At 42.3% G+C, this 27399-nt stretch overlaps 1 protein-coding gene across 3 annotated transcripts in view; it reads right to left on the bottom strand.

The window, feature by feature from the left end:
* The window catches only part of ADCY8 (adenylate cyclase 8), a 270953-nt gene that overhangs the window by 114107 nt on the left and 129447 nt on the right, over positions 1–27399 (bottom strand). For all 3 annotated transcript variants that reach the window (XM_060201421.1, XM_060201427.1, XM_060201435.1), the window contains exons 4-5: positions 16418–16529; positions 8370–8497 (exon numbers count right to left, since the gene is read on the bottom strand). In XM_060201421.1, the coding sequence (XP_060057404.1) occupies positions 8370–8497; positions 16418–16529 (240 nt within the window). The remainder of the gene's footprint in view (positions 1–8369; positions 8498–16417; positions 16530–27399) is intronic.

The raw sequence follows: 27399 nt of genomic DNA, 5'->3' as shown, positions 1-27399 counted from the left end.
GGGGGTGGGAATTTTGTGGAAATGTACCCCTCTTATCCTACAGTCTTGTCAGTATTTCCATTTTATAAAAATAAGTAAATAGATAAATAAGTAAATAAATAAAACACTAAATTTCATCAACCATTAAAAAAAAGAATAGGAAATTTCCTATGGAGGGTCTGGAACACAGAATTCTGGTGGTGGGAACTGTGTGAGATTGTACCCCTGTTATCTTACAATCCTGTTCATCATTATTAAATCACCAATAAAACATTTTTTAAAATACTGTCTTTCAGTGAAGAGGTAATTCTGTCACCAAAGAACTTGGGCTGCAACACTGACTCTCATGTCTCTAACCTGTCTGTCCACTCTGCAGATGGTGGGATTTTAGAAAGGCAAAATTAGATTTTTAAAAAATATTTATTTAATTTATTCCCTTTCTGTTGCCCTTGTTGTAGTTGTTGTTGATGTCGTAGTTGTTGGATAGGACAGACAGAAATGGAGAGGGGAGGGGAAGACAGGGGGAGAGAAAGACAGACACCTGCAGACCTGCTTCACTGCCTGTGAAGCGACTCCCCTGCAGGTGGGGAGCCGGGGGCTCGAACCAGGATTCTTATGCCGGTCCTTGCACTTTGTGCCACATGCACTTAACCCGCTGTGCTACTGCCGTACTCCCAATTTCTTTAAATAAATTCCTGTGTGTTGTGTATCTATTTCCTTCTACTTCCATTCTCATTTAAAAGCCTCGTATATTCTTGCTAATTGCCACCTGCAAAAAAGTCTTTTCTTGGGAAGGACATTGTGGAATACATACTCAATGCACACTTACTTACACAGAGGAATTCTTCGGCCATTGAATATTAATGCACACAATGCCTCATTACAGTAATCTATTTTTCCTATCTATAGTATCCCAAAATTTACATAGTTATTTAACCTGCCTGTGGATATCTATGGAATCAGGTGATCATAACCCAAGGCCCTTGTTCTGCAGTTTATAAGCTGCATGCTACAGGTCTGAAGTTAATTATCCTGAGAATAGGAGAGGTAACTCATCTGAAAGGAGGGGGATTAATTGTAGATCCTTCACAGAGTTATTGTATTAGGTAAGGTGATTCTGGAAGCCTGTTCTATAATACCTGGCACGACGTGAATATTCAATCAATACAAGCTTTATCAACTATTGCTACTAAATATATTCATTCTTCAGTGTCGTAAATATTGTTGCAGGTGCCAGACAGTGATGCATCTGGTGAAGCACAAATATTGTAGTGCACAAGGACCTGAATTTAAGTTCCTAGTCCCCACCTGCATGGGGAAAGCTTCATGAGTAGTGACGCTAGTTTCTCTCCCTCTATCGGCCCCTCCCTTCTCAATTTCTCTTTGTCTCTAACCAATAATAAATTAATAGTTTTTAAAAGTACTGTTGCAAAGAAACCCTGTCCATGTACCACCTTCTCCACAAAGACAATTTGAGTTGGTGCATGTTAAAGAAAGGTGTGCCCTGAAGGGTGTTGTGGTTAATGACATTTAGAAGAAGGCAGGAAAGGAGATTGCCTGGTAAAAGAAAGAGATACTTAAAGATAGTTGGAGGGAGGTAAAGAAAAGGAAGAAAAGAGAAAGTGAAAAAGCAAAGAAGGAAAAAGCAAGTAAACCAGAGAGGGAAGGAAGGAAGGAGGGAGAGTGAAATATCTAAGAAAAGGAGAAGAAGGCTAACCAGGAGGCATTGTGGAGACTGGAGGGTTTTTTGCATTAAGTGAAAGAGTGAAGGAAGCTTCCTTTTTCTTTTTTTTTTCCCAAGCTCCTGTTTTTCTTTCCTGGTCCTTCCATATTGCTTGGCAGGGGAACACTGTCACAAGCACTAAGCCCTTTGTTACAGTGAACCACTAGGGATAAGCCAGTTCCTGCTTGACATTCTCTTGTCATCCTGTGGCTTTTTAGCAACTGTACTAAAAAGGGCAAGCTCTTTAACTTTCATTAAGATTCATCAAGGAGGTCTGATATTGATGACTGATGAAAAACAAGCCCCCCCCCTATCAACTCCCGTATCTTCTCAGTCATCAAACCTCCCTGATATGGTCAGACCTAGTGCAAGTGAAGAGGAACCACCTGGAGCCATTCTCACCCTATTTAAAGGGATGATTACTTCAATTAATTCAATTTATGAACAAGCACACACAAAATGACTATTAAATGTCACATGAGAAATACTATTTTCAGTCATCGCTACCGTTTTATCTAATTTAATTTCCTGTTTTTAAAATCCAATATGTTTTACAGAATACATTCACTCTGGAGTTTTCCTGAATAAGACTTATTATTATAGGACTTCTGAATGTTTGCTGACATTCCCCATCTTGGTATTAGTCCTACCAGCTTATTTGTCATGTACGCACGTAGGTATGTATGTGTATTACGTATGTTTATCCGAAACAATGGCAGAAATCTCAGGTTCAAAGACAGGATGATATAATGATTAAGATGAACGATTTTGGAGTCTGAGTACAACTGAGTCACTTCATTGGTCAAGTGGGAGCCCACTTGTAGAGCACTAGTTAACTAGAACACACGGGTTCTTTCTAGTTGATACCCATTCTCATGGGGTGCCTGCCCCACATGATTCTGACTATAGTCAGAGTTGAAAGGCTTGATTTATACCTATGTCAATATCTCAGAACTTTTGTTAGAAGGATTTGAATAACTTTAGTACTTGTGCATGAAAACACTTAGCTCGGTGCTTGCCATGCAGAAGCTGTTCAATGACTCCTAGATATCAACATATTTTTACTAGCATACAGTAAAGCCAAAGGAAGGAAACAGGTTTCAGAGCTTAGTGGAGACACATTTTCTACTTCCAAACTCAGCTTAAAAAAAAATGATTTGGGATTATAGTCTTTAGCACAGACATACAATCCATCATCTCCACCTTTATTGTCTCGGGCCACAATATGATGCCAATGTCCCTTCATCCATCCCCTTTCTCTCCTTCCCCAGAGTCCTTTTCTTTGGTGCCAGATGCCACACCCAGTCCAAATTTCAACTTATGTTTTCACTTACTATTCTTTGTTAAGTTCCACCTAGAAGTGAGATCATTTGATATTGGTATTTCTCTTTCTGGCCTATCTCATTCAACATGATGCCTTCTTGTTTAGACCACAATATTGCAAATAAGATGACCTCGTGATTTTTTAACAGCTGTATCGCACTCCCTCAGCCATTAATTTATCATTGGGCATCTGGATTGCTTCCAAGTTTGGGCTATTGCAAACTGTGTTGCTCTGAACATTGGTGTGCATAGATCTTTTCCTATAATTGTTTTTGTTTGCCCTGCGTAAATCTCCAGGAGAAGGACTGTTGGCTCATCAGGTAGGTCTATTTCTAGAGTTCTGACAAAATCTCCAGCCAAAACTCAGTCTTACCACACTGTTCTGTCATAAGTGTATCTGCGGTGTTAACATGACTGCTATCTAACTCAACTGCCAAAAGGGCCCCTAAGGTGGTAGTCTTAGGTCTGTCCACATTATACAAATGGGGTTGAGGAGACTCTGAGAAGTTGTCCCACGTGTGTGTAGCCTCACATCTAGTCAAGAAAGAAGAGGAAACCATTCTTGGTCTACTGACTGCAGGTCAAGAATTTGCTCCGTTCATTCATGGCAAAACACTTTCAGGAAACACTACTACAACTACACTCACCAGTGAGCTCTGTCTTTAATAAAGTGGAGTCCTGTCTAAAGTTTTTGTCCTACTGTAAACTGATAAATAAGTTTCTTGTGTTGATGGACTTGCAATATAATCTAAACTCATATGCCATATATTTTCCCTTGGGGGTGGTACTGCCATGGTCTATCACCCTTTCCTTCCTAGCCACAGTTTTTTTTTTTTTTTACTTATTTTTTCTTTATTGGGGGATTAATGGTTTACAGTTGACAGTAAAATACAGTGGTTGGCCCATGTGGGACACTTCTCAGTTTCCCACATAACAATTCAACCCCCCACCTAGGATCTCCTCCACCATCATGTTCCAGGACCTGAACCCTTCCCCTCCACACACACACCCCAGAGGCCTTTATTTGGTGCAATACACCAAATTCACTCCAAGTTTGGCTTTGTGTTTCCCTTCTGTTCTTAATTTTCAACTTATGCCTATGAAGGGGATCATCCATATCCATCCTTCTTTTCCTGACTGGTCTCACTTCACAGGATTCCTTCAATATACATCCAAGATGAGGTGAATTCACCATTTTTAATAGCTGAGTAGTATTCCATTGCGTATATATACCACAACTTGCTCAGCCACTCATCTATTGTTGGCCACCTGGGTTGCTTCAACATTTTGGCTGTTACAAATTGTGCTGCTCTGAACATAGGTGAACACAGATCTTTTTGGATGGGTGTGTTGGGCTCTTTAGGATATACCCCCAGGAGAGGATTGCAGGGTAATAGGGCAGGTGCACTTCTAGCTTTGTGAGAGTTCTCCAGACTGCTCTCCACAGGGGTTGGACCAATTTACATTCCCACCAGCAGTGCAGGAATGTTTCTTTGACCCCACAACCTCTCCAGCATTTGTTGTTGATACTGTTTCTGGTGTCTGACATTCTTACAGGATTGAAGTCTTAGCCACAGTTTTTGTTCCATTTCAGTTCCATCATTTCTTCCTGCATTGTTACTGGATTGTTACAAAAATGTCTCTCTATCAATTTCCTTTCCCTTTGCCTTTATTCCTTGTCATTCAGAGCTACCCAGAGAGACAGTTATGGATCCTCACAATTATTTCCCTAATGTCCAGATTGAAACACAATGTCTTTCTGTATGGTTGAGAAATAAAGCCCAACATGACTTATAAGACTATCAACTTGTCTGTGCACTATTCCTATAGTCAGAACTTAGAAATTTGCTGATCACCAAGTTAATGGTTAGTACACCCACGGCTACAAAAAATTCAAATGCACTCACATAAGCACATGTGTAGACATACAGACACATGGATACAATCTATTCACACATTTGCATCTAAACGCATACTTATATACAACATAAATGCACTACACAGGCATAATATCCACAGTGTGACTTCTGCCATTCTCAAGGGCCAAAGTAAGACACCAGGCCTTTGCTTCCAGTAGAAAAATCTTCATTATTGACCAAAAGAACTACTCTGACAATATCTCAGTGTTCTCTCACAGCTTCACTTTTGATATTCTGACTCCTACTCACTTTTGAAAGCTATTGATATTCTGACCAGCAACATCTAATTCTCCCTTTCTCGATTTGACACCTCGTTTCTCCTGTCTGAATTGGGAGAGAAACTCCATTATATAATTGGATTGGTCTACGAATAGGGACCAAAACTATTTTGTCAAACTATCAGTGTCAAATTGGAGAAAAGGGAAGTATGTTATTGCTAACATTTTCAGTTATTTGAATGTAAAACTTCTTATTTTATTAAAAGTAATTTTTGTAGGACTGATTTTTTAAAAAAGAATTCATTTATACAAGAATAATATACCTCACCCAACTAAGGAAACTACAGGAGTTGCTGGCATCTAGAGATGTCAGAATCAAATGGTATTTCAGCATCACAGCCTCAACCTATCTTTGCCTACCTGTACTCCAAGGACTTGTGCTGAAACTCTAAATTTCTGAGGAAAGAAGGACAAAGAGTGCAGACAATATCTCAAACATAGACTAATTTCTCATGATTACTAATGAGTAGTCCTCAAGCTGGGGACAGCCACCGATATGCAATTTGTTGACATGACACTACAGTAAGTACAATGCAGTACTACATATGGTTCCACACTCAGTGACATGGTTTTCCAATCAGGACAAATGCTTGTTAACTGAATAAAAATATTTTGCATTGTGTAAGTGATAACTGGTTCAATTGCTAACTTTTTCGTGCGTCTATGATAATAGGTTACTCTTTTGCACACAGTAGAGTGCAAATACTGCCCGCCAGTTATTTCACAGAGTGTAATTCTTTACAGGAAGAGGAGACACTAGAAGTCTGAGTGGATTACAGCCAAGGTCTGCCTAAATCCAGAGATCTTGTTTACTTCTTTGCAACCTACTGTTGCTAACTAGCAGGATCAATGCTGGACCTCATTTCACCTACATTGTAATCAAAGAGATGTTATCAAGGAGTATTAATAGACTCTGACTCATGCAGTAAAAAAATATGCTATTAAAGTGTCTGACCCAAAAGAAACCAAAGAAGCATTTAGTACACTAATGAAAGGAAGCTCTTAATTCATTTTGGCCTACCTAAATCTCTCTTCTCAAGATCTGATTCTAGAACTCTGAAAAGGAGACCTTCTGTCAGATTAAATTGTCAAAGGGTTCAGAGCCTTCTCAGAGAGAAAAGTAATGGTGTTTTAAGTTTCCTTCGTGCTGTGGTGCTCCTATGTGGGATAATGTAGGGAAATTATGAGGCATGGTTGAGCATGGTGTGAGACCTCCTATTGAAAAGTGGGAGTCTGGATGGCATGACCTTTCTATCAGTCTCTCTCTATTTGAGATTGAGCATGGAGAAAAATGACCACCAGTCTCCTCTGTCAGCCTCCCTGCTTCACAAAAGGCTCTACATGCAACCCAATTCCTTGTTCTCAAACCAGTTGGTTCATTTACTTAGACGTTAACAGAAGTCCATCTTCTCTGATCATATGTGGCCCCTATATGATTGTTCTGCTCCGTCAAACTATTACCAAGAACATCCTCTTTACTCCTCCACCTCCTCCAGTTCTTTTAATTTTACATGATCCACCTCCTCTCTTTAGGCTCCCCTCTGCTGGTTACTGATAACCCTACTTCTTTGTTCCTTTGGTCAATCAATTAAACCCCCTTGTTCAACATTTACTAGGAATGCTCTGACCTTTTCCCAACCCCCTATTTCTATTTGTCCCTCTTCTCCCAAACCATATATGGAATGGATAACTTACTTCCTCCTATAACCATTTATAAACTCGACTTTGCTGTTCAATAAACAGATTGTTCAAGAATCATTCCCCTGGTGATCTCTGGTAACATCTCTTGCTATTTACACAGGGAAAGATCCAGTTGGCTCACTCCTACTGCCCTGGAACATTCCTTCTGGGCCCCTGCATCTGGTGTGCAACAGAGCGGGTGAGCCAGAAGTTTGTGCTCAGGAAGAAGCCTCGCCACTCAAAGGTCCAACAGGATAAGAGGCCTCGCCACCCAAAGGTCCAACAGGATAAGAGGCCTCACTGCCCAAAGGTCCAACAGGATAAGGAGACCTCAAGTGAATTAAGACAATGAGCTACCTGCCATTCCCTTTCAGTTTCATTTTTATAATCAGTACACCTTTTCTCCCCTGCAACACCATCTTTGTAGCATTTTTTTTTTTTCAACGAGGGTTTTGGCTGGGGCTCAGTGAATCTGCTGCTCCTGGTGTCCATTTTTCCATTTTACTGGGTAGGGCACAAAGGAATTGAAAGAGGAGGGAAGATAGAGAGGGAGAGAGAAAGACACCTGCTGACCTGCTTTGCCATTTGTGAAGCCATCCCTTACAGGTGGGGAGCAGGGGCTTTAGTGGATAATATTGGTGAAGGACACCAGTCCTGTGACTGACACACAGTGGAGATCAGTGACAGGTTCACTGACCACCTGGCTTACTACCAGCATAAAGTTCATAACCTAGTAGCGAAAAGGTTTTTGCATGTTGGTCCAATTGCCTCTTTTGAAAATAGTTAAATATTGTCACAATTCACATAATTTTCAGGATATCCTCAAGTAAATTAACAGTTAATAAGTATTCTTATCCAAAAAGATCTATGTACACCTATGTTCATAGCAGCATAATTTGTAACAGCCAAGACCTGGAAGCAACTCAAGTGCCCAACAACAGATGAGCGGCTAAGTTGTGGTCTATACACACAATGGAATACTACGTAGCTATTAAGAATAATGAATCCACCTTCTCTGACCCATCTTGGATGAAGCTAGAAGACATTATGTTGAGTGTGATAAGTCAAAAAGAGAAAGATGAGTATGGGATGAACCCACTCAGAAACAGAAGTTGAGAAAGAAGAACAGAAGGGAAAGGAAAAGCAAAAATTGGACTGGGTTTGCAATATGGACCCAAAGTGAAAGACTCTGGGAGAGGTACAGATTTTAGGCTCATTTGTAGGAGGCAAGCATAGAGTCATGGATCTATGGTGGTGGGAACTATGTTAATCTATACTCCTTTCAACCTATTAAATAAATAAATAAATTGAAAAAGAAGCAGTCTCAGATCAATGGGGTTGAGAGTGGTATTTATACAGTTTTCCCTTTCAGTAAGCGCATGGTTTCCTAGTAAAGGACAGGTGGGCTTTGCCTGTCCCATCCTACGTATTAAAGGCCAGGCTGTTTAGGAGGAGATTCCAAGTTACCTGATGGTTTTGATCATGCTGAGGCCCATTTCCACACAGCAGTGGGCGTGGTCCTGCCGGGGCTCCGGAAGTCCAGAAACACAGTAGTAACAGTCCCCCAGGATTTTAATTCGAAGACAGTGATGCTCCTGGAACAGAGTGGGCAGAGGAAAGAACGAGTCAAGAGGGAAGGGCTTCAGGAAGGCTCTCATCATGACAGCAGTAGGACCAGGTGGGCTGCACCTGGGGGCCCGGAGCCCCTGTCTCCCTGCGATATGTGACTGGATTGTCTTCCTCAGGACCTACGGGGTGCACTCTAAGCTGAAGTTTAAAGAGCTCAGAGGATAAGTGGAATCATGGGAACACTAGACTTTGACTTTGGCAGGTAGAAGGTCATGTCCTGGCTCTGCCATGTGCTAGCTTTCTCTCTAAACACCCTCATGTGGACATGCTTGCCAGAGAGAGGACATTTGACAACTGCGTTCAGTGTCTCACTGTGAATCCTGCCCCACTGCGCCTCCTGCACCGTTGATGGCTTTCTTCTCTGGACATAGCTCTGAACTGGCAACTGTCGTTAGTGCTTAGCTCAACAAGAAGCAATGAAAACTGAAAACCACTTGGGAATTCTGACTATATCAACTTCATTTTTATACATGTAAATGATTGACCGCTTGCTATGTTCCAGACTCTGTGCTAAATGACTGACATTTACTTTTTCCTATTTTTTTTTCTTACAGAGATATTTCTGGGGCTTGGTGCCAGTACTATGAAGCCACTGCTGCTCCTGATGACTTTTTTTCATTTTATTGGATGGGATGGAGAGAAATTTAGAAAGGAGGGTGACACAGAGAGGGAAAGAGAAAGAGAAACACCTGCAGACCTGCTTCACTGCTTGTGAAGTGACACCCTTGCAGGTGGGGAGCCAGGGGGCTGGAACCAGGTCCTGGTGCTTCATACCATGTGCACTTAACCCGGTGTGCTACCATCTTCATGACCACATTCTGAGTCATTTCACAGGTAGCTTATGGAGGTGAAGAACACACAGTATTTAAGAGGCAGAAATGGAATTTATTTCATTTGTTTCTATTTTATTTTATTATGACAGACAGAGAAATAGGGAGAAAGACACACACAGAGACAGAGAGAAAGAGAGAGTGGGGGTGAGGGAGAGGGAAAGAGAGAGAGAGGCATCTGGGCCATGCACACGACAGTACATATACCTTACATAGTGAGCTCTCTCCCTGGCCATTAAAATGCTCTTAATATAATCTTTTTCCTCCTAAACTGATGGTTTTGATATGATGGAAATCTCTAGGAAATTCAGAGAATTTATAAAACCTTATGTATAGACCATAATAGATAAAAAATACAAATTATATGTTCCAAATAAACAAAGCTAGCTATGTCAGTAGGGAGGGGTGTACACATCCTATATTCCCTCTCTATTTTGATCCTTAAATTTCACATAATAATCAATATATTATTTATATAATAAATATTAATTTCATAATAAGGTAAAATAGCAAAAGTTGAAACAGAAAAAAGGCCCTCAGAAAAAAGAACTAATACCCTAGTGTATTTTTAAGAAGCTATATCACAGGGTGCAGGCGATGCACCTGTGGTTCACTGCACAAAGAGCAGGGTTTAAGTCCCTGGCCCCCTCCTGCAGGAGGAAAGCTTCCTCAGTGGTGAAACAGGGCTGCAGGTGTCTCTCACCCTCTCTATCTCCCCCTCCCCTCTCAATTTCTCTCTGTCTCGATGCAAGAAAGAAATGAAACTTTAAAAAATAAATAAGTGAGAAGTTACTAGATGACCAGTAAGCTAACATCGTGGTAGCACAGAAGGGTGGTTCAAACAACCTTTAGCCAGAGCTCTGCTCATAAACAAAACAAAAAGGTATGCTAGAAATGACAGTTTTATGGTATCTTTTTGATACAGTTGTAACTGGATAACTAACAAGTGGATACATTGTCCTAGAGGAAAGAAACCAGTAACTAAGGTTAAAGTCCCCTTGGACAACCCCACCCCCTTAGACACACCTAGAACCTACTTTTCTTCCTCACCCTTGGTGTGCCAAGCATGAGCATGTAGCAATAGATAATTATATTAGTACATGATTTTCCCCATTCTGTAGTTATAAATTTATCATATTGAGTTGACTGATCTGAGGCATGACCTTTCCATGCAATAACACGGACTGGAATTCTATGTCAATATAGAAAAGGCTATCATTAAAAATATTGATTAATCTTTCATATTGCTATATTTGATCCCTACACTGCTGACTCAGGTTGCTTCTGTTTTGACTGCAATTTCAGACAAACTTTAAGAAACATTGATGTTCATAGAAGCTTCATGCGATATTTTGGATTTCTGTGGTGTCTGTTGTGATATCTTCCCTATCATTTACACTTCTATTTATGTGAGTCTTCTCCCTCCCCTCTTTTTTTTTTAGTGAGTCTGGTTAAGAGTTTGTCAATTTTGTTTACTTTTTCAAAGAACCAGCATTTGGCTTCATTGATTTTTTTGTATGGCAATTATAAAAGCCAGACCTTTCACCTTCTACACCCCATGATGATCCTGGGTCCATGCTTCTAGCAGGATAAAGCATAGGGAAGCTTCTAATGGAGGGGATAGGATACAGAGATCTGGTGGTGGCAATTGTGTGGAAGTGTACCCCTCTTATTTTACAGTCTTGTTGATCATTATTAAATCAATCAAAACATTTTTAAAAGCAACATTGATTAAGTCATGTAATAAGAAGTATGTGTCTGCTTACAGTTTTGATGGCAGTTTAAGGTAAGCTCTAAGACACAATGATCTAAGCCATATAATAATAAATATGATCTCTGTTTTTTAGTCTCAAAGCCTTCATAAGCTATAAATAGCCATCACTTCTCATTTGGATAAGGGAGAGGTAGGTAGGATAAAAAAGAAGAAGAAGGAGGAGGAGGAGGAGGAAGAGGAGGAGGAGGAGAAGGAGAAGAAGAAAGAAGAAGAAGGAGGAGGAGGAGAAGGAGAAGAAAAAGGAGAAGAAGAAAGACAAGATTAAAGAAGAAGAAGAAGAAGAAGAAGAAGAAGAAGAAGAAGAAGAAGAAGAAGAAGAAGAAGGAGAAGGAGAAGGAGAAGGAGAAGGAGAAGGAGAAGGAGAAAGACAAGGTTAAAGACAAGGTTAAAGACTGAAAGTTACTAAAGTCATTGTCAAGGGTCAATAATGTTCTTCTCTTAGCAGTCTGAACTGCAAGGGCACTGAGGAATTCTTTCACATAAGATGAATGTTAAGAGATGGCTTGGACACAATATATGACATTTACAGCAACATGGGCCTTTTCTATTGTGTAACATATTGAACATGGAAAGCAAAGATTTCTGTTATGGTAGATAAAGATTATCCCACAGAAATGGGATGGTCAAAGGTGCTAGAAGGAAGGGGAGTCAACTCCCCCTTTCTACAGGAACAGAGTCTGAGTCACTCAGTTAAGGGAAGACCTTAGGTTGGGGGCAAACACATTCCAAGTCAGTTTTTCTCATTTCCTGTTGAGTAGAATTGTTTTCCCAGGCAGTGTCTCTTCTATTTTCTTACTGAGCTCCCTTAGAGTAGAGGGTGCTAATGTATCGGGTGTGAGGAGAGTGGCCAGTGAAATGTGGGGTCTGAATAGTGGACTTACTCAACAGCAATGATGGCCACTGAGTGCTACTTTGAACCAGCCTCTGAGTTCAGAGTATATACAGGAATTGTTTCATTCAATCTTCATTACGATTCTGATAAAAATACCAAGACCCAGAGAGAGGATTTACACGTTTTGCTCATGTGTGAATTTGCATGAATCCAGCCTTCAGATGGTCTGTTGTGAGTGGCCATGCATCTCTGATGTCATTCCCTTGATTGTCTAAGTCCCTGTGAGATTGCCTAGTGATCAAGAGCAAGTCCTGGGCTCACAGATGTACTACCAGCTACTAGTGGTTCTGGGGAGATTAACCTATTTTCTTATTTATTTTTGGTCTCAGGCCACTCATTCTATACAGTGGGGCTAGTAAAGGCCTTGCCATGACCTGGGAAGTACTCAGTAGAGTACAGAACTTGCATGAGTGAGGCTTCTGGTTGGATTCACTCATGCATTGGAGGGCTTTTCTGATTTCTCTCTTTCTCTCAGATGCAACCCTATCTCATATGAAACAAATAAAATAAATCTTACTCCAAATAGTGCCGGCCTTGTAGGTTTGCTGTGGGAACCAAACTAGGTAATCCAGTGGGTAGTGCACATTGCAGATGACTGGTCACTAGTTACTATTCATTTAATATGAGTATTGTATATTTTTTCTTTAAATTTCCATTTATTTATTTTTAGTGTTGAATAGAGACAGAGGGAAAATAAAGATGAGGAGGAGAGAGAAGGAAGTTTTCTCCCTGCAGGTGGGGACCAGGGGCTTGGACTGGGGACCTTACTCATTGTGATGCGTGTACTTAACAAGGTGGCCATCACCTGGCCCCTGAGTATTATACAGTTCTATAAAAAATCAATAATTTACCTCATCCTAATCCATATTCATTTTTCAAAAGATAGAGATGGAGAGGCAGAAAGGCAGAGAGAATGAGAGAGACCACAACACCAAAGCTTCCTTCAGTCAGAGGGGACCAGACTCGAACCTGGGCCTCCTACATAGCAAATCAGCACCTTATCCAAGTGAGCTATTTCAGGGGCTCTGTATTCATTTTGGTATTTACTTTTCCTTTAGGACTTCTGTGAAGACTTATCATTACACACGGACTACAACTTCTTGTACCCAACGGGAACCAACGGACTTTGAAAACTCTGTTCCTTGTCCCCTCACCATCTGTGAGGTAACCAGAATAATAGACTTAGCTACAGAACATAGTCCGTGCTCCTTATGATATATTTTAAAATTTTTACTTATTTATTTTTATTCATGCGGGGGGTTAATGGTTTGCAGTACAGTGTTTGGTCCATGTGTAACATTTGCCAGTTTTCCACATAACAGTTCAACTCTCTCTAGGTCTTCCTCTGTCACCGTGTACTGGGACCTGGACCCGAGGCTACTTTATAATGTCTCCAAGGTTTGTGCCTACTTCCTGCTGCAAGCTCGCTTCTCACTGACCTCCCATCCCCTTGATGCAATCTTGGCCTTCTTAGGGCTCCCCACACAAGCAACACATTTTCTGTTTTCACACTTTCCTGCCTTTGCACTATGGTCCAAGTTTAAAGGTGTTTTTTTTTTTTTTTGTCTGATCTGATGCCAGGAAAATTCTTGTCATTTTAGATCCAGCTTACATGTCACAGACCCACTGCCAACCACCCTTGCATCTGACCGTTCCTCCACCAGGGCTTCTGTCCCTATTATGCCTTGGACCTCACTGTCCTGCAGTGATTATGGACTTGTCTTGATCTCTCAAGCAGACGCTGAACTTCCTGCTGGCAGACACTGACTTTGTCATCTCAACCCATTGCACTGTCCCTGGCATAGCTGGGTGCTCTTTGAGCTCTGGATGTACAACTCGGATTACATTTTATAGATGGCAACTATTCGTTTGGGTAGACAGGGTTACGACAATGCCACGGCCAATTTGAATGGATTCAAGAAGTGTTATTTTTGTTCATCTTAGAACAGAAATGTCTAGAACCATAACATGACATACGCTTACTATATGTAACTGGCACAAAACACCAGTGATAAAAAGAAAAAAAGAAAGAAAGAAAGAAAGAAAGAAAGAAAGAAAGAAAGAAAGAAAGAAAGGGCATACATTCTCCTCTTCAAATTCCTAGGCTGTCAGGTAATCATCCCTTCAGATAACTCCAAACTTGGCTTCTATCTCCCTCTCTGCCCCCCCCCATCTCCTATTTGAAAGCTGTTTGCTGGAATATTGGTTCATGATTACTCAACAATTTGTTGGGTTTTATATGTTAACTCTTTTTTCAGTCACCAGGTTCCAGATGCTAGCATGATACCAACCAGATGTCCCTGGGCTGAGAACCCCACCAATGTGTCCTGGAGCCCCATCTCCCCAGAGCCTTGCTCCATTAGGGAAAGAGAGAGACAGGAGTATGGATCAACCTGCCAACACCCATGTTCAGTGGGGAAGCAGTTACAGAAGCCAGACCTTCCACCTTCTACATCCCACAATGACCCTGGGTCCATACTCCCAGAGGGATAAAGAATAGGAAAGCTATCAGGGGAGGGGATGGGATACAGAGTTCTGGTGGTGGGAATTAAGTGGAGTTGGACCCCTCTTATCCTAAGGTTTTGTCAGTGTTTCCCTTTTATAAATAAAAATTTTAAAAAATAGCTGTTTGCTATTAAGGGCTGCAGTGCTGGTCCCGCGACAAGGCCTCACTGAGCTAGCTAGTCTCATTTTCACTGGCCCCTCAGGGTCCAAGTGTCACGTGCTGCCTCTGTTTGCACAGGGAGGGAGAGGGAGAGGGAGAGGGAGAGGGAGAGGGAGAGGGAGAGGGAGAGGGAGAGGGAGAGGGAGAGGGAGAGGGAGAGGGAGAGGGAGAGGGAGGGAGAGGGAGAGGGAGAGGGAGAGGGAGAGGGAGAGGGAGGGACAGGGAGAGGGAGAGGGAGGGACAGGGAGAGGGAGAGGGAGAGGGAGAGGGAGGGACAGGGAGAGGGAGGGACAGGGAGAGGGAGGGACAGGGAGAGGGACAGGGAGAGGGAGAGGGAGGGACAGGAAGAGGGAGAGGGAGAGGGAGAGGGAGAGGGAGAGGGAGAGGGAGAGGGAGAGGGAGGGACAGGGAGAGGGAGAGGGAGAGGGAGGAGGACTCCACAGCACTAAAATTCCTCCAGTAAGTTGGGGGATGGACTCAAACCTGGATTTCACACATGAAAAATCAAACTCACTATCCAGATGGGTTATCTTGTTAGGCCTAGGAGGTTTTATGAAGGGAATCATAACATATTAAACTTTCACTCATCTGGCTTCTTGCAGGTGACACATCACATTGGAGATTCCCTGGTGGTGTTGCTTGTGTCCATGACTTAATTTGTTTTCATGGCCAAATAGTCTTCTGTTCTGTTTATATTCTCATTTTTTAGGAGTTCCTTCCTTTAGGAAGTCTCCCAGGGTCCAAGTGTCACGTGCTGCCTCTGTTTGCACAGCATTTGGTGGACTGACTGCCTCTTATGGGTCCTTGGCACTTAACTCCAGGAGATTAGAAACTTCTGAGTTAGCCATTCTCACACACTTGACACCTGGCACGAGGTCCAACACCTAATGGGTTCTCAGCTGCAAGAAAAACGCATCTCTTCTGGCGTGAAGGAAGGAGGTTTAAAGCAGGGTGTGTTGATACTCCCCAAATGACCTTTCATCTTAGGTAGTGTCCTTCTGTTCTCACTACAGTCTTACGCAGTTGGCACTAGCTAACAGCCACACTTCACCAAATGGGAAAGTAAGTCACAACTATTCAGACCCAGCGTCCACTCTTAAGACAAAGCTTGGAAATAACAAACCTCCACAAGTTGAGTGGCTTTTGCATCAAGAGTCTGGGCTTGATATACACATTCATTTCTTTGAACTACCTCTCAATCTGAGCTCGAATCAAGTCAGTTGAAACATAAAGACAGTGATAATTAAGTCAGAAAATAAAACTCTTGAGTTAGGTCAGATAAGATGATGGTGGGGGTGACCATCCGGTGCACTATTTGTTCCTGGGAATGGGTAGATTCATGCCAGATGACTGAGGAACTGCTAGAAGCCCTCACTAGTTAAAGGGACACTGGGAGCTAAGCTGGAAGGCAACTGGCCACACACAGGGCGGGTAATAATGTGGAGTGGGTAGCAGATGAAAAAGACTTTGCTTTAATTGTCACTCTACCAGCTGCCTCTCAATTGGGAAAATTAAACTGAAAAACCTCCTGAGTGAGATTTGTAAATAACTGATACTCCCCACCACCCCACCCCCCAGTCTCCCTTGTGCGAGCATCAGATGCCCATGCAATAGGATGCAGGATTGCCCCAATGCTGATGATGTAGGCTGGAGCCCTCTCTTCCCTGATTCCAAGTGCAAAACCTCACACTTGTGGAGTGGGAGGTGGGAATCAATTCAACTCACATGTGCCAGTCGATCAAATCTGGCAAAGAGCTCGTTGAGCATCCTGACCAGCTCCTGAGCGGACAAGGTCGTGGAGAGGTTGGTAAATCCTTTGACGTCTGCAAAAAGAATACTAGACAACAGAGAAGGAATGGGGTGGAGAGAAAGCATGTTAATATTTTAGTCCATCCTGGGAGATGTACCAATTCCATTCACGGAAATCAACCATGGAAGGCTGAGATTTTGGCTTTCACAGCCATGGAGTCACCAAGAATGTCTCAGTATAAGTCTCTTTACTAGTGATTTGCAAAATTACAAAATAGTAGGGGTACATTTCCATGTCATGCGCACCACCAATGTCTGCGCCCCCATTCCCTCCAGTGGAAATAGCAGTGATTCTTTCAAGGTCACAGATATAGGTTTACTATTATTTCTTTTTTTCCCCCTTTCTTTTCTGTATCTACTTATCTGTCATCTGTATATGGTCCTGCCCTCTTGTCCATGTTAAGTCACACCTACAAGAATGTCTGTCTCAGTGTTTAATGCTTCCATAGAGGATGTCTACCTAGGAGATCATGGAGTGTGTGTGTGTGTGGGGAGGGGGGGGCACAGAAAGCCATGTTTTCCCTTCTGTTCAAGGATGTAGTATAAGGGAACTATAAAAACCCAAAAGGGAATTGATTAGCAGGGGAAGATCTGTTTGTTTGAAAAGAAAAATGAAGCCTTGTGAATTATCAATATTTTTTTCACAATGAACAGCAGCTCATAGGCAGTGAACAAAGGCCAAAATAGCTAAAGGGAGAGAAAAAGACACAAAACTCATTATCTCCAGTACAGAAACACATCCTCTACCACTTACAACAGGTAAATAGAGTTAAGCATTATTTTTTCAAAATTATGGAAGTAGGTAGCTAAGCAGGGAAGCTACAAGCAGAATAATTAATTACCTAAAACATTCACAGTTACTAAGAATTTCACTTAAGCAAGGTCCATGTGCAGTGGAGAAACAATTACAGAAGCCAAAACTCCCACTTTCCATACCCCGAAAAGAATTGTGGTTCATCCTCCCAGAGGGGTAAATGACATAAACCAGAGGGCTCTGTACCACCATTCCACCAGGATCTGAAGCATTTACCAGGAGGATTCTTGTTTTTATATCAACATATAAAGGAAAGCAAATCTGGAAAAAACCAGAGGAAGCCAGACATGGTTTCACTTATCTGAGAGGAAAGAGGAAAAAAAGGCAAGACACTTGGAAGTATTAATAAGTGTATGGGGTGAACTAGAAAGGATATGAAGGCAGGACTGTGGAAAAGTATACACAGAGATATAGAGATACAGAATCGGCCCATATCTGTGTCCTTGGGAGAATTTCTGCTGTTTCCAGTGGAGGGGATGGGGACACAGAACTCTGGAGGTGGGAACTGTATGGAACTGTACCGCTGCTACCTTACAATTAGTATTAAATCACTAATACAAATCATGCAAGGTTGTATTCGGTGTGTATTGCTTGGCATAAGGTCAGGGGAAAGCCATCCAGTATTGAAGCATTTTTGAGGTATTGTTCCGTCTCTGGTGAACACGAGGAAACGGAGGCTCAGAGAAGTAAGGAGACTTGGAAGCAAGTCTCTAACTTGCTCTAACGTGGTTATATATATTATTTATTTTCCTCAATATAAATGATGTTACCTAGCAATGACACTACAAATAGAATCTCCAAAGAGTCTTTAGTGAGGTTTGCTAGAATTATTATGAACAGTGACACAGCATAGACTCTTTTTAGTTCTGTGTTCTGGGTGAAAGTCACTGAATTTCTCTGAGCGTCTTTTTCCTCATTCTAAAGCAGGGGCCACTGAATTCACTGCTGGGTCCTTGCAAAATGTTGATGTGCAAATCCCAGCCTAGAACTCACTAAATGGAGGGTGTATGGTGGGATATAACCCAGCTGAGAGGGAGCACATAGGCACAGAGAGATCCCAGAGAGCACAAGCACTGTCTTCACTAAGTCTGCACACGTGGAATCAGGGTACAGACCACTGCAGGAGCAAGTTGCAGGGCACACAACGTAGGTGTTGGGAGGAGCTTCAGTGAGGTAACCACATCCAGCAGTTTCCAGTGGCCCACAGGAAGCTGGCCCAAGTGTGGCATATGCTGGGTCTAAGAAAAGGGAACTTTTGCAGGAAAAGGCCTTGTAGGTGTGTTCCCGGACCCCAGGGAGAATCTGTCCTCCGAGCTTTATCTTCTTCCTAATTTCACCTCTGCACGAATCCTACCTCAGAACCCAATAAAGGAGAGATTTGGAAATGGCATTCCTATCACGTATGTTCTCTTGCAATTCTTTCAAACAAATTTTGCATCAGACCCTCCCTTCACCCTTTTTCCATACTTTCAGGGTGTTTTGAGAACCAGACGGTGCTTAATGGACCCTTGTTCAGAGAGCTGGAACGCCCACTGGGGTTTCGGGGCTCCTGCACCACATTTTGCCTATCTGTGAAACTAATATGGATGGTGGGGGGATGAATGCACATGTTGGCAGGGCCGGTGGAAGGAAATAACCAGTCCAGACAGTGGGGTAAGCCTCTGAAAATGAAGTTTTATTTACTTCTTTTTCTCCTTGATAGTTCACTGAACCTTCTACTATTGCACTGGGAGAGGGAAGTACAGATGTGTCTCCAATATAAACCAGGAACATGTACCAGCACGTGGCGTGGCTTGGGGCAAGGAGGAAGAAAGAAGACTGTCTGTCATCAGGGTCTGTCATCGGGGTCTCGCCAGGGAGTCTTTAGGTTCCCACCTAGATATGATGGGCCTAGCCCTCTAATACACCCCTTGCTCCACCATTGCTGGTCACTTCCATCGGGAATGCCCTCCTAAGCCCTCCTGTGGGCCTCTCCAGGACCTTGCCCTCACTGCAGAGCAGCAACAGTAGGGATTTGCCACTCTCGAAAGGGATGCTGGTCAGCCTACTCTGCCACTCGAGGAAGATGGGTCCTGAAATGAGAGCAGCCTAGAATGTTCCCAGCTGTGACCATGGACTGTGAGCTCAGACTGACAGGGACACAGAGGTCACACAGGCTCCTGTGCTGAATGTGAATAGATATGAGCCCTGGGTCAGATGGATGGGGTTAACAGTTAATGGTATTTATATACTTTCCTCATGTTTGGGAGCTACTCTTGGCCCTGATCCAGCTTCCTAGTCCTGCTCTCAGCTCTGACACCATCTTATGAGACAACACTTTTAGCCCATCTGTATGTTAGCTATTGGGCTCATGCAAAAATTACTCAAGTCATGGGCTCTTTAGAGCCTACCTAACAGAGACTTCCTAGCTTCTTCCCACATAAAGATTTCTAATTTCATCTGCTCTATTCCTGCCTTTAGGTTCCTGTTTATTAAACAATTTGTGCTACTTTGTGTCTTATTGCCTTTCAGTCACCAAGATGCAGATGCTACTATGAGGCCATTCTGATCTTTCTGGGCAGAGGACCTCACCAATATGCCCGTAAGTCTCACCTCCCCAGAGCCCTGACCCACTAGAGAAAGAGAGAAACAGGCTGAGGGTGAGAACCCACCTGCCAATGTCCATGTCCTTCAGAGAAGCTATTACCAAAGTCAGACTTTCCATCTTCTGCACCCCATAGACAATTTTGGTCCATACTCCCAGAGGGATAAAGAATAGGGAAGCTTCCAATGGAGGGGATGGGACATGAAACTCTGGTGGTGGGAATTATATGAATTATACCGCTCTTACCCCACAGTCTTGTTGACCATTATTAAATCACTAATAATAACAACAAAAAGAAGTTGAAAAATAAGAAAACACAAATCAGAACTTGGACTAGGTCTGGCGTATTACACCAAACTAAAAGACTCTGGGGTGGGGTGTGTGGGAGGGTTCAGGTCCTGGAACATGATGGCAGAGGAGGACCTAGAGGGGGTTGAATTGTTACGTGGAAAACTGAGAGATGCAATATGTGTATAACAACTATATTTTACTGTTGACACTAAACTGTTAACCACCCCCCAATAAAGACCAAAAGAGAAAAAAAAAAGGTGAGTGGCTCAGGAGTCTCCTGAATGAATCTGGTCAACCCCCAGACACAGATAACTAAAATTAGCTTGAGAGTCCCATGTTTTGTTTCTTTTCAATAACTCAGTTTAGGGACTGGGAGACTGAATCTCAAAAAAAAAAAAGAAAGAAAGAAAGAAAGAAAGAAAGAAAGAAAGAAAGAAAGAAAAAAGTGGAGTTTTGTGGCTCTAAGGCTTTAACAAGAGTCTGGGATGAGAACCCCAGTCTCTGGCTCCAGGCCACCCAGTTACATTAATGCCCCAAAGGTTGCAGGTTCTTTTTTTTTTTAATTTCATTATTGGGGTATTAAAGTTTTATATACAACAGTAAATACAATAGTTTATACATGCAGAACATTTCCCAGTTTTCCACATAACAATAAAACCCCCATTAGGTCCTCTGTCATGCTTTTTGGACCTGTACTCTCCCCCCAACACACCCCAGAGTCTTTTACTTTGGTGCAATACGCCAACTCCAGTTCAAGTTTTACTTGTGTTTTCTCTTCTGATCTTGTTTTTCAACTTCTGTCTGAGAGTGAGATCATGCAATATTCATCCTTCTGTTTCTGACTTATTTCACTTAACATGACTTATTCAAGCTCCATCCAAGATGAGTTAAAAATGGTGAAGTCACCATTTTAATATTTGAGTAGTAGTATTCCATTGTGTATATATACAACAACTTGCTCAGTCAATCAAATGTTGTTGACACCTGGGTTGCTTCCAGGTTTTGGCTATTACAAATTGTGCTGCTAAGAACATATGTGTATACAGATCTTTTTGAATGGGTGTGTTGGGTTACTTAGGATCTATCCCCAGGAGAGGAATTGCAGGGTCATAGAGTAGGTCCATTTCTATCCTACTGAGAGCTCTTCAGACTGTTCTCCACAGAGGTTGGGGCAATTGACATTCCCACCAGCAGTGCAGGAGGGTTCCTTTGACACCACCACATCTCCAGCATTTGCTGCTACTACCTTTTCTGATGTATGACATTCTCACAGGAATTAAGTGGTATTTAATTATTTGCTGTTAAAATTCGGTGGCTCCAGCTGGCTGGGCTAGCTTCACGGGCAGGTAACAGAGATGACCAGAGACATACGGCTGGGCAGGGAAGCTGTGTTTCTTTATTCAAGAACAACGATTCATAAACTAAGACAAACTAATCACCAAACAGAACTCTGCTGCCTCTTTGCCCCCGCGGTGGCGCAAGCACTCTCTCTAACTCTGCCATTCTCTAACTCTGGAACTCTGGAACTCTGAAACCCTCTCTCGGGGTTCCCAGGGGCGGGGCCAAGCGGGCCCGTGAAACTAACTGGACTGATCCAATTCTCTTGGCGGGGGAGAACTAGAACAACCCAATGTAAAGCATACAACAATTCCCCCTTTTCTTTTTAACTAAATGACTACAGTATCAAGGGTGTGGGGTGAACAGAAACCTCTATCATACAGGCATTTTTAAAAAAAGAAACTGGCACAAACATGGAGAAACATGTAAGCAAGTAACAAGAAACAGTGTGCTGCCAAGGGAAGGCCTGAGGGGGCCTTTTTTGCCTCTGTGGGCAAAACTTTATCAGCTTAAAAAAAACATTTCTTGCCTCTGGGGGGCGTACTTGCCTCGACGGGCATTTGCATGGGGGCAGGGAACGGCCTAGAGTCCCAAAGGCAGCTGGCTGCAATTTACTTACTATGAAACAAAACTTGTTATTAGCATATTTCTAATAGAGAAGGAATTTGAGACTTTTACATATCAACAATGTCTTTTTAACCTTTTGTTACACCCATTCAAGATGGAGTCACACCCGAGTTGTGCGCAGGAAAGGAAACCTCAGGCATGAGAATAATTAGCATAGCCATTGTGCGATCTACCATTTCTAATAGAGAAGGTAATGGAGAGTTTTACATATCAACAAGTCTATTTAACCTTTTGTTTAGACCAACTTAGTTAAAATATATTGATTGTTAACTAATTTTTACCTCAGACTTTAAATGTAAGTTAATTTTATCTTTATGAGAATTATGTTGAAAACCTTTTTCATTTAACTTTGACTAGTAAGAATTTAGCCTTAAAGTTACTGTTTACCAAACTTTAAACATACACATAAACACGGTCATTAATATACAAGGAGAGAAACCTTTGTTATGAAGACATGTCATTTTAAACACGAATTTAAATCTTTACTGTCTTAGTTGTTGGGGGGGTGCGTTGTCCAGTGGTGGTCTCTTGGGCAGCTTCACTTCTAGGAATTGCAGGGTGCGATCTCTGCACAAATCTCTGCATACTCCAGCTTCAGACCAGACCGACAGCTGGAGATCTCATGTGCCCAGTTTCGGCAGGGAGCCCGGGGGTCCAGGAGGTCCGGGATCGTTCCAGAATTCATAGCAAGAGGGCTGGCAGGCCAGCCTTGTAGAAGGCGTGGGCCTAGGTGCCCAGGGGTGGCGGCCATGATAGGCCGCTGCGGCCCTGCCCCATGGCCCTGCCATGTCTGCTGCCCTGCTCGCAGTGGCTGAGCAGCGTGGAGGGATCACATGTCCAGTGCCCTGCGCCACGCGGTGGAGAGCCAGCTCCTGTGGGCTGGCCTGCATGCTGGCATTGGGCTCCTGCGTGGTGGCATCGGGCTCCTGCGTGGTGGCATCAGGCTCCTGCGTGCTGGCATCGGGCTCCTGCATGGTGGTATTGGGCTCCTGTGTGCTGGCATCAGCCTCCTGCGGGCTGCGGGGCTGCGGGCGCTGTAAGTAGGGTTGTCTGGGTGCAGCCGGCTGGCTGGCTGTTTAACCAGGTGGAAACAGCAGCTCTGTGCCTCGCCTCCTGCCCGCTGGCTATTCCCGCTGGCTGTTCTGAGTTCACCCGAGCGAGTGGAAACCACAGAGTGGTCCAGAGATAAATGTTCCAGAAACAGCAAATCAGTCTCATGAAGAAAGAGCAGAGGCCTTTGGAGATCTCTTCATAAGCAGAAGAGAAGGCCATAGTACATAGGTAGCCAAATTGTCTTTACTTATCTGAGAGATGCGCAGGTCAGGTCCACGTGGGCACCATTTGTTGTTAAAATTCGGCGGCTCTAGCTGGCCAGGCTAGCTTCACGGGCAGGTAACAGAGACGACCAGAGACATACGGCTGGGCAGGGAAGCTGTATTTCTTTATTCAAGAACAACGATTCATAAACTAAGACAAACTAATCACCAAACAGAACTCTGCTGCCTCTTTGCCCCCGCGGTGGCGCAAGCACTCTCTCTAACTCTGCCACTCTCTAACTCTGGAACTCTGGAACTCTGAAACCCTCTCTCGGGGTTCCCAGGGGCGGGGCCAAGTGGGCCCGCGAAACTAACTGGACTGATCCAATTCTCTTGGCGGGGGAGAACTAGAACAACCCAATGTAAAGCATACAACAATTGTTGTCTTTGTTTGCATTTCTCTGACAATCAAAATTTTTTCATGTATTTCTCCACCTTTTGGATCTCTTCTGTGGTGAATATTCTGTCCATGTATTCTCCCCATTTTTGGATGGGATTATTTGTTTTCTTGTGTTTGGCAAGCTCTTTCTATATTTTGGTTATTAGCCTCTTGTCTGATGTATGGCATGTAAACATCTTCTCCCATTCTGTGAGGGGTCTCTTTGTTCGGATGTTGGTTTCCTTTGCTGTGCAGAAGATTTTTAATTTGATGTAGTCCCATAGGTTTATGCTTGCCTTAGTCTTATTTGTATTTGTATTCATTTCATTGAAGATGTCTTTAAAATTTATATGGAAAAGAGTTCTGCCAATATTTTCCTCTAAGTATCTGATAATTTCTGGTCTAACATCCAAATCCATGACCCACTTGGAATTTACATTTGTGTTTGGTGAAATATAGTGGTTCAGTTTAAGCCTTCTACAAGTTTCAACCCACTTTTCCCAACACCATTTGTTGAGGAGACTCATCTTTCCCCATTTAATAGTCCGGGTGCCTTTGTCAAAGATTAGATGTCCATAGGTGTGAGGCTTACTTCTGGGCTCTCAATTCTATTCCACTGGTCAGTGTGTCTATTCATGGTCCAGTACCAAGCAGTTTTAATCACAATGTTTGTTCTATTCTCCTACAAAATGTGGTTGGGATCTTGATGGGGATAGCATTAAATTTGTATATGGCTCTGGGTAATAAATTCATTTTAATGATGCTAATTCCTCCAAACCATGAACATGGAATATTTTCCCACTTCTTTTTTTTTTTTTTTTTTTATTGTTGTAGTTATTATTGTTGTTGTCGTTGGATAGGACAGAGAGAAATGGAGAGAGGAAGGGAAGACAGAGAGGAGGAGAGAAAGATAGACACCTGCAGACCTGCTTCACCGCCTGTGAAGCGACTCTCCTGCAGGTGGGGAGCCGGGGTTCGAACCGGGATCCTTATGCCGGTCCTTGTGCTTTGCGCCACCTGCGCTTAACCCGCTGCGCTAAAGCCTGACTCCCTATTTTCCCACTTCTTTGTGTCTTTTTTTATTTCCTTGAGTTGTCACTTATAATTCCCAGGATACAAGTCTTTCATTTCTTTGGTTAGGTTCATTCCTAGATATTTTATTGGTTTTATTGCTATAGTAAAAGGAATTGATTTCTGGATTTCATCTTCTTCTAAGTTAGTGTTTACATAGAGGAATGCCACAGACTTTTGCATGTTAATTTTGTAGCCTGACACCTTTCTGTATTGCCTTATGATTTCCAAAAGCTTCTTGGTGAATTCTTTAGGTTTTTCTATGTATACAATCATGTCATCTGCAAATAGGGAGAGTTTGACTTATTCTCTTCCCATCTGTATCCCTTTAATTCCTTGCTCCTGCCTGATTGCTATGGCAAGAACTTCCATATGTTGAACAGTAATGGTGACAGTGGGCAGCCCTATGTAGTACTTTATCTGAGGGGAAATGCTTCCAGCTTTTCACCATTGAGAATGATGTTGGCTATAGGTTTGCTGTACAGAGACACCACTATCTTGAGGAATTTTCCATCCAGTCCCATTTTTTGTAGTGTTTTGATCATAAAGGGATGTTGTATTTTGTCAAAGGCTTTCCCTGCACCTATCTATATGACTATGTGGTTGTTGGTTTTGCTTTTATTGATGTGGTGGATCACGTTGATTGCTTTACATATATTAAACCAACCTTGCATGCCTGGGATAAACCCCACTTGGTCATGATGAACAATCATTTTAATACACTGCTGTGTCCGGTTGACTAGAATTTTGTTTAATATTTTAGCATCTATGTTCATCAAAGATATTGGTCTTTAGTTTTCTTTTTTGGTTTTGTCCCTGTCTACTTTTGGTATCAGAGTGATGTTGGCTTCATAGAAGCTGGTAGGGAGTATTCCAGTGTCTTCAATCTTCTGGAAGGCTTTTAAAAGTAGAGGTATTAGTTCTTCTTTGAAGGATTTGTAGAATTCATTTGTAATACCATCTGGTCCTGGGCTTTTATTCTTGGGACAGTTTTTGATAATGGTTTCAATTTCGTTGGCTGTGATTGGCCTGTTCATATTATCTAGTTGCTCTTTATTTAATTTTGGAACTTTGTAGGTACCTAGGAAATTGTCCACTTCTTCCAGATTCTCTAGCTTGGTGGCATATAGTTGTTCATGGAAGACTCACATGATATGTTGAATTTCTGCAGTGTCTGTTGTGATATCTCCTCTTACACTGACCATCCAATTTATCTGGGTCTTCTACCTTTTTTGTTTTGTGATCTGGCTAAAGGTTTGTCAATTTTGTTCACTCTTTCAAAGGATCAACATTTACTTTTGTTGATCTTTTGTATGGTTTTCTTATTTTCAATGTTATTGATTTCTGCCCTAACTTTAGTGATTTCTGTCCTTCTGGTTACTTTAGGGTTCCTTTGTTCTTCTTCTTCTAGGTCTTTAAGATGTACAATCAGGTTGTTTATTGTGATTTTTCTTGTTACCCAAAGTGTGCTTTTATGGCTATGAACTTCCCTCTCAGTACTGCCTTAGCTGTGTCCCAAATATTTTGATAGCTTGTGTCTTCATTTTCATTGAGCTCTCAAAATTTTTTGATTTCTTCCTTTATTTCCTCTTTGACCCAGTTGGTGTAAGTTGTGTACTGTTGAGCTTCCATATTTTGGGACTATTATTAATCTTGTTGATTGTTAAGTGTTAGTTTAATTCCACTGTGGTCTGAGAAGATGATTTCAATGCTCTTGAATTTGGATGATTTAGATGATTTCAATGCTCTTGAATTTGCTGATGCTGTCTTTTTGGCCTAACATATGGTCTATCCTTGATAATGACCCATGTGGACTTGAGTAGAATGTGTATTCCAGTTTCTTGGGATGAATGACTCTGAGCATGTCCAATAGTTCTATCTTAACTATATCCTCATTTAGCTCTCACATTTCTTTATTTATTTTCTGCCTGGATGATCTGTCAAGTTAAGAGAGTGGGGTGTTTAATTCCCATACTATTACTGTATTGCTGTTAATTCTTCTTCTAGCGTTTGCCCTTCTTCCATAGCCAGTCAACAGCGTCAGGTTGAGCCTGATGTAAAGTTTCGAGACCTCCTTTGAATCTGGAGAGGTGGCAGTCGTTGACTATGTGGGTCATAGTCTGTCTGTAGCTACAGGGGCAGTTCGGGTCGTCTCTGGCTCCCCAGCGATGGAACATAGCGGCACACCAGCCATGGCCTGTTCAATAGCTGTTAATATATTGTTGTTGAAACATCAACAACAATATAAGATTGTTGAAACATCTCTTTCAGTAGATGTTTGATGTATTTAGATGGCTTCTCATTGGGTGCATAGATGTTATTAATTGTTAAGTCCTCTTGATTGATCCTCTGAGCATTAGGTAGCATTCATTCCTATCTTTTTTAAGCTTATCTATTTTAAAGTGTATCGTGTTAGATATGAGAATAGCTGTTCCTGCCCTTTTTTGTGGGCCATTGGCTTGTATGATAATTTTCCAT

This window comes from Erinaceus europaeus, chromosome 1, assembly GCF_950295315.1.
Source record: "Erinaceus europaeus chromosome 1, mEriEur2.1, whole genome shotgun sequence".
Taxonomy (NCBI): Eukaryota; Metazoa; Chordata; class Mammalia; order Eulipotyphla; family Erinaceidae; genus Erinaceus; species Erinaceus europaeus.
This window is presented reverse-complemented; position numbering and strand designations above follow the sequence as displayed.